Below are 13,045 nucleotides of genomic sequence, written 5' to 3' on the forward strand. Positions count from 1 at the left end.
GGATAGCAGGTCCATTCTATGTGTCATACTTGATCGTTTCGCAATATTGCCATATTTTTGCTGAAAGGATTAAGTAGAGAACAACAATAAAGTTCGCAACTTTTGGTCGCTAATAAAAAAGCCTTGCCTGTACCGGAAGTAGCAGACGATATGCGCGTGGCGTCATGGGTTGTAGAGCTCCTCAGATCCTCACATTGTTTACAATCATGGCCACCAGCAGCTAGAGCGATTCGGACTGAGAAAGCAATGATTTCCCCATTAATTTGAGCGATGATGTGGATGATGAAAGTGAGAGTGAAGGACTAGAAGAAAAATAAATAAAGGGCGAGGGCAGTGGGAGCAATTCAGATGTTACTAGGATAATTCTGGAAAATCCCTTATCTGCTTATTGTGTTACTAGTGTTTTAGTGAGATTATATGGTACCTGAAAGTCGTAGGGGTGTCTCCGGTGGGAGGAGGTAAGAGAGTCTGCAGCTGCAGGAAGACGCAAGCTCCGCTCATGTCTACGGTAAGAGTCGACTTATTACCACAATTTTCTCACCGAAACCTGCCGGTTGACATGTGGTCGGGAACCATTTTCGCTTGACCGCTCTGTTCCATAGTAAAGCTTCACCTTCGGGAATGTAAACAAGGAAACACCGGCTCTGTTTGTGTTGCTAAAGGCAGCTGCAATACACTGCTTCCCACCTACATAATTCTTCTTTGACTTCTCCATTATTAATTGAACAAATTGCAAAAGATTCAGCAACACTGATGTCCAAAATACTGTGTAATTATGCAATTAAAGCAGACTACTTATAGCTTGGATCGGGCTGGAAAAAAATGTCTGCTACAACCCGAGATGTCAAACGCACGCGTCATCATACCGCGACGTTTTCAACACGACACTTTGCGGGAAATTGAAAATTGCAATTTAGTAAACTAAAATGGCCGTATTGGCATGTGTTGCAATGTTAATATTTCATCATTGATATATAAACTATCAGACTGCGTGGTGGGTAGTAGTGGGTTTCAGTAGGCCTTTAATGATGTAACGTGTTCAAACTGTTGACGGTTACTACATAAGTATCTTTTTTTCTTTTCTTTTTTTAATCAAATGATGAGGAAAAAAACTTCGCTTAACACAGGAGTGTCAAACTCATTTTAGATCGGGGGGCCACATGGAGGAAAAATGCACTCCCAAGTGGGCCGGACTGGTAAAATAGATAGATAGATAGATAGTACTTTATTGATTCCTTCAGGAGAGTTCCTTCAGGAAAATTTAAATTCCAGCAGCAGTGTACAGAGTTGAGATCAATTTAAAAAAAAAAAAAAAAAAAGTAAAAAGTAAATAATAGGGGTTTAAAAGGAAACAAAATAGAGAAATATTACAAAAAGAATAAAAACAATGGGAATAACAATATAACAGTAAAATAAGAATATAACAAGACAAAGTAGGCAGTAGTGACCATGTTATGAAAACGTATTGCACTGTTAATGTTTTGCATCCCCTGTCATCCTAGTACCCCCCCTCCCCCGTCCCAGAGAGGAGTTGTACAGTCTAATGGCGTGTGGGACAAAGGAGTTCTTGAGTCTATTAATCCTGCACTTGGGATGAAGCAGTCTAGAACTGAACAGGCTCCTCTGCACGATAAGTTAAAAATAAAGAACTTCAGATTGTTTTCTTTGTTTAATAATGGATTAAGCATAGGGCTAGGCGATATGGCGTTTTATTAATATCTCTCTTTCTAGGCCATGTCACGATAAATGATATATATCTCGATATTTTGCCTTAGCCTTGAATGAACACTTGATGCATATAATCACAGCAGTATGATGATTCTATGTGTCTACATCAAAACATTTTTGTTAATACTGCATTAACATGTGCTGGTTTTAAACTTTTAAAGGCCTACTGAAACCCACTACTACCAACCACGCAGTATGATAGTTTATATATCAATGATGAAATATTAACATTGCAACACATGCCAATACGGCCTTTTTAGTTTACTAAATTCCAATTTTAAATTTCCCGCGGAGTTTCCTGTTGAAAACGTTGCGGAATGATGATGCTTATGATGACGTGTGTTTGTGACGTTATTGGTTAGAGGGGACATATTAGCCAGCACCACTTACGGCTAAAAGTCGTCTCTTTTCATCGCGCAATCACACAGTATTTTGGACATCTGTGCTGCTGAATCTTTTGCAATTTGTTCAATTATTAATGGAGAAGTCAAAGTAGAAAGATGGAGGTGGGAAGCTTTTAGCCTTTAGCCACACAGCTTCGTGACTTCCCTCAGAGACTGGCGTCAACACACCCGTGGACACACTCCTCCGACTATCAGCTACTATTTGACTCATTGAAAAACTAGCAACACAACAGAAGTGTAAGGGATTTCCCAGAATTATCCTAGTAAAGGTGTCTAAAAACATCTGAATCGCTCCCAATGCAATCGCCTTTTCTTTTTTTTTTTAACTTTATTTATTTTATTTTTTTCAAGTCCTTCACTCTAAATTTCCTCATCCATGAATCTTTCATCCTCGCTTAAATTAATGGGGAAATTGTCGCTTTCTCTGTCCGACTAGCTCTTACTGCTGGAGGCTGACATTATAAACAATGTGAGGATGTGAGGAGCCCTCACAACCCGTGACGTCACGTGCACATCGTCTGCTACTTCCGGTACAGGCAAGACTTTTTTTGCGAACTTTATCGTCAATGTTCTCTACTTAATCCTTTCAGCAAAAATATGGCAATGACGCGAAATGATCAAGTACGACACATAGAATGGACCTGCTAGCCCCGTTTGAATAAGAAAATCTCATTTCAGTAGGCCTTTACAGAGGGAAATCACAACTAAGTCAATTGACCAAAATGGTATTTAATAAACCGTTACTAAGCAGTGGCACAAACATTCATGTCATTTCCAAAACAGAAAGTGCAAAATTGTCGGAGACATTTTAAAACAAGCTATTAGTGCACTTTTGTGCATGATGTCACTAAGATGACATATCTAAACAACACTTAATTAAATTGCACTTTTTGTAGAGAATGCCACTACAATAGTTTAAAACAAATAAAGTGCACTTTTGTGCATGATGTCACACAATATATATTTAAATAAAAAGGAGCTGCGTAATAGCAAATCAAATAGTGTATGACCTTCGCTATGTAGTAGGTTACTGTGGACGTTATCTTATTCTGTTAACTATTTGTTTCTGATGGCGTTGATGTGAAAATGGTTGCTAGGGCATTTTGTTGGCGTGGCACCGGACAAAGATGTTGACATGCAGAGTTTCAAGTATCTCTGTGCGATATAGAAAATGACTATATCGTGATATTCGAGTATACGTTCTCACCCAGTTGCTTTTAGCTGGAGTTATTACACTGCATGTTCTTCCCACTCTTTCTTGTCTCTCCTTCTCACAGAGACTTAAAACAAGCGCACCTTCTTACATACGTCACGTGTGCAACATCACACGCCTTCCCCGAGCAGAGAGGCAGCGCCATGGGTAACATTAGCTGTAATGCTAACGGTGTGTTGCGAGTGGTAATACGAGAGAGAGAAGGTGCGAATCTGGTAACATATGGAGGAATAATTAATTCCAAAGAAAAACAGCACAGGGTTCATCATCTGGCGGTGGTTTGGCTTCAAGCGGGAACATGTTGGAACATTCATACAGCAGAAGCGTTTCTACTAAAAGTAGCATCATTTGAAAAGTCACCCGCTAGAGAATGAAGAATGCTTGAAACTGCATATCAACATTTCTGTTCGGTGCCACACCCACAAAATGCTGAAGCAACCATTTCCACATCAACACCGTAGGACATATACTATTTGATATGCAGCTAAGTTTTATGTGACACTTATTGAAATATCTTGTGTGACATCATGCACAAAAGGGCACTTTATCTGTTTTAAACTATTGTAGTGGCGTTCTGTACAAAAAGTGCACTTTCATTTAGTGTTGTTTTGATATGTCATCTTAGTGACATCATGCACAAAAGTCCACTAATAGCTTGTTTTAAAATGTCTCAGACAATCTTGCAATTTCTGTTTTGAAATGACATGGATTTTTGTTCCACTGCTTAATAACTGTTTAATAAAATACAGTTTTGATCAATTGACTTAGTTGTGATTTCCCTCTCTGCATGAAAGTTTAAAAGTAGCATATATTAATCCAATATGAAGAATAATGTTTTAATTTAGACACATAGAATCATCATACTGCTGTGATTATATGCATCAAGTGTTCATTCAAGGCTAAGCAAAATATCGAGATATATATCCTGTATCGCGATATGGCCTAAAAATATCGAGATATTAAAAAAAAGGCCATATCGCCCAGCCCTAGTTTCAAGCACTCTTCATTCTTTAGCGCAGTTGTTCTCAAAGGGGGGGTACGCGTACCCCTGGGGGTACTTGAAGGTATGCCAAGGGGTACGTGAGATTTTTTTTTAAATATTCTGAAAATAGCAACAATTCAAAAATCCTTTATAAATATATTTATTGAATAATACTTCAACAAAATATGAATGTAATGTGAAAAGAAATTCAACAATGCAATATTCAGTGTTGACAGCTAGATTTTTGGTGGACATGTTCCATAAATATTGATGTTAAAGATTTCTTTTTTTTGTGAAGAAATGTTTAGAATTAAGTTGATGAATCCAGATGGATCTCTATTACAATCCCCAAAGAGGGCACTTTGATGATTACTTCTATTTGTAGAAATCTTTATTTATAATTGGATCACTTGTTTATTTTTCAACAAGTTTTTAGTTATTTTTATATCTTTTTTCCAAATAGTTCAAGAAAGACCACTACAAATGAGCAATATTTTGCACTGTTATACAATTTAATAAATCAGAAACTGATGACATAGTGCTGTATTTTACTTCTTTTTGTCTTTTTTTTCCAACCAAAAATGCTTTGCTCTGATTAGGGGGTACTTGAATTAAAAGTATGTTCACAGGGGGTACATCACTGAAAAAAGGTTGAGAACCACTGCTTTAGCAGGTGACTTTTCAAGTCTTGCTACAAATTAGCAGTGGTGCTACTTTTTGTAGCAACGCTATTGCGGCATACTTTTTGACATCCCGCCGCTTGAAGCCAAACTATCTCCAGACGATGAACACTGTGCTGTTTTTCTTTGGAATTATTTATTCCTTCATTTGTTACCAGATTCGCACCTTCTTTTTCTCTCGTATTACCACTCGCACCGCTCCGCTAGCCACACAGCTAACGTTACCATGCTGCTACCTCTCTGCTCCACGAGGGCGTGTGACGCTGCACGTGCGACAGTATGTGACGTATGTAAGAAGGTGCGCTTGTTTTGCGTCTCTGAGAAGGAGATACAAGAACGAGTAAGAAAAGCCTGCAGTCTAATGCCCGCAGCTAAAAGCAACTGCCTGAGAACGTATACTCGAATATCACGATATAGTCATTTTCTATGTCGTACAGAGACAAACCCGTGATGTATCGAGCATATTCCGTGGTGTTTTTTTCCTTCTTTATTATGCATTTTCGGCAGGTGCGACTTATACTCCGAAAAATGCGGTATATAAAACTAAGCAGAAAAATGTTTCGGTGTCACAGATATTCCTCACATCTTTTCCAAAATGGCGCTGCTGTAGTGGCTGCTGTAGGCAGGAGCTCTGTGCTCTTGTGTCATCCTTTTGTGTTTCCCTCTTGTTTTCATGTGTTATTATATTTTTTTGCATTTTGGTCCGGGACCCTTTGGGACTGTGTGACAAGGGGTGGCACTTTCGTGACCTCTGTGGTGCTTTTTTTGTGGACTTTTGGATCTGCCTCCCGGGAGCCTTTTGGCCATGGAGACCAGCTGCTGGGTCTCTGCTACACCGGAGTCTGTTTGGAGGGACTGGAGGAGATGCGGATGAGGGGACAGGACTGCGGAGCTAGCACTGAGCGCTGGGACAGAGAGGCTTCGCGGTGTCTCGACTGGGTGAGCAGGTGTCGGACACCTCAGTCACCTTGGACGTATCCTCGCTCATCCATGCGGACTGGACATTGGCCGAGAGTGGAGTCGGCTGTCTTGGTTGCTTTGTTGGGTCTGCTTCTGTCTCTGGCCATGCTCCCTCCTCCCCAGCAGACAATGGCGTGGAACACCGCAGAGGCCACCACAGTGGATATGTTTATTTTACTTTTTATTCATAGCTGTATGTAGAAGTGTCTGGTTGTATCTGCTGCTTTAATGTCTTTAATGTCCTCTGTGTTCCTTGATGTTTGATGTTTCCCTCTTACACACATGTAAGAGGGATGTGTACTATGGCTATGAGTTGTTGGTTTTTTTTTGTTTTTTTCCCTTGGCCTCAGTCTGCACCCCCACTCCAGGGCCCAGGCTAAGACCGATTTTTTATTTTATTTTAATCTTCTATTCTTTTCTCCCATACCCCCCCTGTTTACCTGTATGTCATCTTTTTTGTAAGGGGCGCTGGAAGCCGGCAGACCAGTCAGCGATCCTGTTCTGTCTCCCTGTAATGTTTGTCTGATCTTGAATGGGATTGTGCTGAAAATTGTAATTTTCCTAAAGGAACTCTCCTGACGGAATAAATAAAGTACTATCTAATCTAATGTCCATCTATTTTCTCCTCCACTGCAGCGTCCCACCTCTTGAAGCGCTACCACGGGGGTTTTGTGGTCCTCCGCCTGGCAATGGCAGGCCACCATCAAGCCAACAGGCCGTTTTATCGCATCGTGGCGGCCTTCAACAAACGGGCGAGGGACGGTAAATATATAGAACAGCTGGGAACATACGACCCTCTCCCTAACATCTACAACGAGAAACTCGTCAGCTTTAACTACGACCGCATCAAGTACTGGATTGGCTGTGGCGCCCACACGACTAAGCCGGTGGCCAAACTTCTAGGTGTGTATACATCAAGTACATTTATTGACTGGATAAACATGGCATTGTATTATCGTTACTCACCACACAGGTGTGATGAGTTCAAAGTGCATGTTGAGATAAATATAGCTGCGGCAAACTGACCTTTCATCATGTACACCCAGACTATCCAGTGCAAGAGCTGTATATAAAAAAAACATTTTTATCTACTGTACATTTTACAAAATAGTAATAATTGCTTGATTGAGAGGTTATACATTATTAATACTATTGTGTTGAAGGTGCTGTTTGCAACTTGCTCACAGGTACATTTTTCAAAGCAAAAACATATAACAAGAAAACCATTGGCTAGCTTGTGTAACCATTAATAGTTTAACACGGGGCTCAGCAACCGGGAGCTTAGTGCCGAGTAGTATCTAGTGCAGGGGTCACTAACGCGGTCCAGATGAGTAGCCCGCTGGACTGTTCTAAAAATAGCTCAAATCGCAGCACTTACCAGTGAGCTGCCTCTATTTTTTTAAATTGTATTTATTTACTAGCAAGCTGGTCTCGCTTTGCTCAACATTTTTAATTCTAAGAGAGACAAAACTCAAATTGAATTTGAAAATCCAAGAAAATATTTCAAAGACTTGGTCTTCACTTGTTTAAATAAATTCATTTATTGTTTTACTTTTCTTTTTATAACTTTCAGAAAGACAATTTTAGAGAGAAAAATACAACCTTAAAAATTATTTTAGGATTTTCAAACACATATACCTTTTTACCTTTTAAATTCCTTCCGGTTTAGCTTGGTTGGTAGAGTGGCCGTGCCAGCAACTTGAGGGTTGCAGGTTCGATTCCCGCTTCCGCCATCCTAGTCACTGCCGTTGTGTCCTTGGGCAAGACACTTTACCCACCTGCTTCCAGTGCCACCCACACTGGTTTGAATGTAACTTAGATATTGGGTTTCACTATGTAAAGCGCTTTGAGTCACTAGAGAAAAAGCGCTATATAAATATAATTCACTTCACTTCACTCTTCTTTCCTGACAATTTAAATCAATGTTCAAGTAAATTTATTTATCTTTTTATTGTGAAGAATAATAAATACATTTTAACTTAATTCTTCATTTTAGCTTCTGTTTTTTTGACGAAGAATATTTGTGAAATATTTCTTCAAACTTATTATGATTAAAATTCAAAAAACTATTCTGGCAAATCTAGAAAATCTGTAGAATCAAATTTAAATCTTGTTTCAAAGTCTTTCAAATTTCTTTAAAAATGTTTGTTCTGGAAAATCTAGAATAAATAATGATTTGTCTTTGTTAGAAATATAGCTTGGTCCAATTTGTTATATATTCTAACAACGTGCAAATTGGATTTTAACCTATTTGAAACATGTCATCAAAATTTTAAAATTAATCTTAATCAGGAAAAATTATTAATGATGTTCCATAAATTTTTTTTCAAAAAGATTTGAAAGAACTAGTTTTTCTCCATTTTTTACGGTTGAATTTAGAATTTTAAAGAGTAAAAATTGAAGATAAACTATGTTTCAAAATTTAATTTTCTTTTTTTTCCGTCTTTTCTCCTCTTTTAAACCTTTCAATGAAGTGTTTTTTTCATAATTTTCTCTCTACAAAAAACTTTCTGTAAAAGGAAAAAAAATGTACGGCGGAATGACAGACAGAAATACCCATTTATATATATATATATATATATATATATATATATATATATATATATATATATATATATATATATATATATATATATATATATATATATATATATATATATATATATGGAGAGAGAGAGGGAGATTTATTAAAGGTAAATTGAGCAAATTGGCTATTTCTGGCAATTTATTTAAGTGTGTATCAAACTGGTAGCCCTTCGTATTAATCAGTACCCAAGAAGTAGCTCTTGGTTTCAAAAAGGTTGGTGACCCCTGCCCTAGTGGCTCCCTGGAGCATTTTTATAAAAGCATTGAAAATGGAAGAAGATGTGGGAAACTTTTTTTTTGTTTGTTTGACACAAACCTCCTCAATTGTAAGAAAGCCCACTGTTTACTTTGTGTGTTTTTATGCTTCACTGATGAACATTGTTTTGTCCTACTTATTTCGGCGGTTCTTGAACTCACCACAGTGTGGACTGTGACGCAACAATTTGTTTGCATGTAAAATCTTCCACTCCTTTGTCTCATTTTGTCTGATTGATTGATTGATACTTTTATTAGTAGATTGCACAGTTCAGTACATATTCCGTACAATTGACCACTAAATGGTAACACCCCAATAAGTTTTTCAACTTGTTTAAGTCGGGGTCCACGTTAATCAATTCATGGTACAAATATATACTATCAACATAATACATCATCACACAAGTTAATCATCGTAGTATATACATTGAATTATTTACATTATTTACAATCCAGGGGGATGGGATGAGGAGCTTTGGTTGATATCAGTACTTCAGTCATCAACAATTGCATCAACAGAGAAATAGACATTGAAACAGTGTAGGTCTTACTTAGTAAGATATGTACAGCCAGCAGAGAACATAGTGAGTTCAGATAGCATAAGAATAAGTATATACATTAGAAATACATTTGATTATTTACATCAGGTTATTTACAATCCGAGGAGATGGGATGTGAATGGAGGAGGGTATTAGTAAAGGGTTGAAGTTGCCTGGAGGTGTTGTTTTAGAGCGGTTTTGAAGGAGGATAGAGATGCACTTACTTTTACACCTGTTAGGACTGGGAGTGCATTCCACATTGATGTGGCATAGAAAGAGAATGAGTTAAGACCTTTGTTGGATCGGAATCTGGGTTTAACGTGGTTTGTGGAGCTCCCCCTGGTGTTGTGGTTATGGCGGTCATTTACGTTAAGGAAGTAGTTCCACATGTACTTCGGTATCAGGGAGGTGTAGCGGATTTTATAGACTAGGCTCAGTGCAAGTTGTTTTACTCTATCCTCCACCCTGAGCCAGCCCTCTTTGGAGAAGTGGGTTGGTGGGTTGTCCACCAAACTTTGTATGCTGTGCGTGAATGCACAATGGTGAGCTTTGTTGAGGTTATTGACTTGTTAGAGTGCTAATCAGGCATATATGGTGGGTGCATGCCTGCAAGCTAATCAATGCTAACATGCTATTTATGCTAGCTGTATATAAATATTGCATCACTATGCCTCATTTGTAGGTGTATTTGAGCTCATTTAATATCCTTTACTTTTATCCTCTTTGTATATAATTTGGTTTTGTATGTAATATTGGCTGCATTTCCACAGCAAACATTACCTAGATTGCCATAAATCTATTAAAAGAATACAGCCTTAACTTGGGGACACACACATATACCTTTGGCTGTTAAAAGCCAGTCATTTCCAGGAGTTATCTCACATTCTGATTAGCCTCTGATTTACTAATGGTTTCTAATGTTGTAAAAATGTGTAGAATAAATATTACATTTCAACATTTCTGTCAATGAATATTGACAGAATAGTCATTTTGATAGTAGGTTATTATAGCTAATATAAACACTTAAGTCATGTGTTTCCTTCATTATAAGACTTGTATACGTTTAATTTTTTGCGGCTCCAGACAGATTATTTTGTTGTATTTTTGGTCCAATATGGCTCTTTCAACGGTTGGTTAACGACCCCTGGTTTAACAGAATACATTTTTGTTAACAGTCTATATTTTTCACAATTTCAAAGTTTGTGTTTTAAAATGGTTTACGGGCTTGAAAAAAAATGGTCGGCGTTCACAGCAGTAAGCGATTTGCTCCAAATTGCACCAGGCAGTATTTTGTGTCTCGTATATATTTGCTGTAAAAATTATGTTCTTTCTGCAGGGTTGGCCGGGTTTTTTCCACTTCATCCCATGACTGTGACGCAGATGGAGCGCCGCCGAGCCCAAGCAAAGGAGACAGAAATGAAAGCAAAATATAGTGTGGAGGCTGAAGCGTAAAGGGTGGTTGCTTGTGTGATGACATAGCAGTTCTGACACACGTTGAAGTGTTGGGTTTTTTTGTACATTCTTTGTCATTGATTTAGTGGGTATGGCAATGATAAAACATTATGAAATACACACATTTGGTATGGTGTCAAGTCTTTGCATTTTCATTGGTAAGTGGTGGGAAGACAATCAACATAAGTGGCTAAAGGGCGGCAACAACTGTAGATTTTTACAAGTTCTATTTAACTAGCGGCCTAGGGGCCAAATCCAGCTCGGTAATAACACCATACCGGCCCCCGTGTTCAATTCAAAACTTGGAAGACAATTATTTTTGCAGCAAATTCTTTAAAAACAGTAGAGTGCTCGGGGCGGCATAGCTCGGTTGGTAGAGTGGCCGTGCCAGCAACTTGAGGGTTGCAGTTTCGATTCCCGCTTGTGCCATCCTAGTTACTGCCGTTGTGTCCTTGGGCAAGACACTTTACCTACCTGCTCCCGGTGCCACCCACACTGGTTTAAATGTAACTTAGATATTGGGTGTCACTATGTAAAGCGCTTTGAGTCACTTGAGAAAAAGCACTATATAAATATAATTCACTTCACTTCACTGTTCCGTAGAACAGGGGTTCTTAACCTTATTGACATCGGGGCCCAATATTTCTACTCCATAGGGACCTAGGACCCAGTCAAGTAACACTGATATAGAAATCTTACTCTCCATTTTAATCATATTTAATGACTAATTCTAACCTACTTACGATTTACAGTATAAACCTAAAAAAATACTATTGAATATACTGGAAATATATTAATGAATAACTGATGTAAAATACATGTATATACAATTACAGATTCAAACATTTTTTTTTTCTAAAAATGTCAATAAAATTATATTTGCACTTTAATAGTAGTACAAAAACATTTGATTCACAAAATACCAAGAATAGTAATGTTCACTGATACTTGCGAAAAGTAATCCCCCTTGTCCTGTTTTTCCACGGTCCGCCGATTTGAGCAAGAATATGCAGAACAATAATTTGGCGTCCTGTTTTTCCTCGTTTCTGCTGCTAAAATACAAGTACCGTCCATCCATCCATCCATTTTCTACCGCTTATTCCCTTTCGGGGTTGCGGGGGGCACTGGCGCCTATCTCAGCTACAATCGGGCGGAAGGCAGGGTACACCCTGGACAAGTCGCTACCTCATCGCAGGGCCAACACAGATAGACAGACAACATTCACACTCACATTCACACACTAGGGCCAATTTAGTGTTGCCAATCAACCTATCCGCAGGTGCATGTCTTTGGAGGTGGGAGGAAGCCGGAGTACCCGGAGGGAACCCACGCATTCACGGGGAGAACATGCAAACTCCACACAGAAAGATCCCGAGCCTGGATTTGAACCCAGGACTGCAGGAACTTCGTATTGTGAGGCAGACGCACTAACCCCTCTGGTACCGTATTTCTTTGAATTGCCGCCAGGCATATAGTATGCGCCTGCTTTGAGTTACTGCCGGGTTAAACTCGCTTCCCAAAATAATTAGTGCATGCTTAGTATTACCGCCGGGTCAAACTCGTGACGTCACGAGTGACACTTCCCCTGTCATCATTTTCAAAATGGAGGAGGTTGATTTCAATATCGGTAATTTGAAATCGCATAAAAGGAAGAAGATTAAGAGCTATTCAGTAGGATTTAAGGTCCAAGCTATTGAATACTGGTATGCTAAAAAGAACAGTAAGCAGCTATGTTTTATTAATACACCTGCGGAGCCGACTGTCCGACAGACAGGCAGGGCACGATGGAGCCCGGCCCAAGATGGTGGCGAGGAGACGGCGAGCGAGCGGAAGAGCGACCTGGACTGAGGTATTAAGTCAAACAGTGCAATATGTCACTTTGGAACAGGCCAGTGGTTCTCAACCTTTTTTCAGTGATGTACCCCCTGTGAACATGTTTTTAATTCAAGTACCCCCTAATCAGAGCAAAGCATTTTTGGTTGAAAAATAGAAATAAAAAAGTAAAATACAGCAGTATGTCATCAGTTTCTGATTTATTAAATTGTATAACGGTGCAAAATATTGCTCATTTGTAGTGGTCTTTCTTGAACTATTTGGAAAAAAAGATATAAAAATAACTAAAAACTTGTTGAAAAATAAACAAAGGATTCAATTATAAAAACTATTTCTACAAATAGAAGTAATCATCAACTTAAAGTGCCCTCTTTGGGGATTGTAATAGAGATCCATCTGGATTCATGAACTTA

General features: G+C 38.7%; 1 protein-coding gene across 1 annotated transcript in view; it reads left to right on the plus strand.

The window, feature by feature from the left end:
• The window catches only part of mrps16 (mitochondrial ribosomal protein S16), an 11,906-nt gene extending 987 nt beyond the window's left edge, over window positions 1-10,919 (plus strand). Inside the window, exons 3-4 of the mRNA XM_061888496.1 lie at window positions 6,604-6,870; window positions 10,684-10,919. Coding sequence (XP_061744480.1) covers window positions 6,604-6,870; window positions 10,684-10,799 — 383 coding nt within the window. The 3' untranslated portion in view covers window positions 10,800-10,919. The remainder of the gene's footprint in view (window positions 1-6,603; window positions 6,871-10,683) is intronic.
• The last annotated feature ends 2,126 nt before the right edge of the window (window positions 10,920-13,045 follow it).

The sequence above is a fragment of the Nerophis ophidion genome, linkage group LG02 (assembly GCF_033978795.1).
Source record: "Nerophis ophidion isolate RoL-2023_Sa linkage group LG02, RoL_Noph_v1.0, whole genome shotgun sequence".
NCBI lineage: Eukaryota > Metazoa > Chordata > Actinopteri > Syngnathiformes > Syngnathidae > Nerophis > Nerophis ophidion.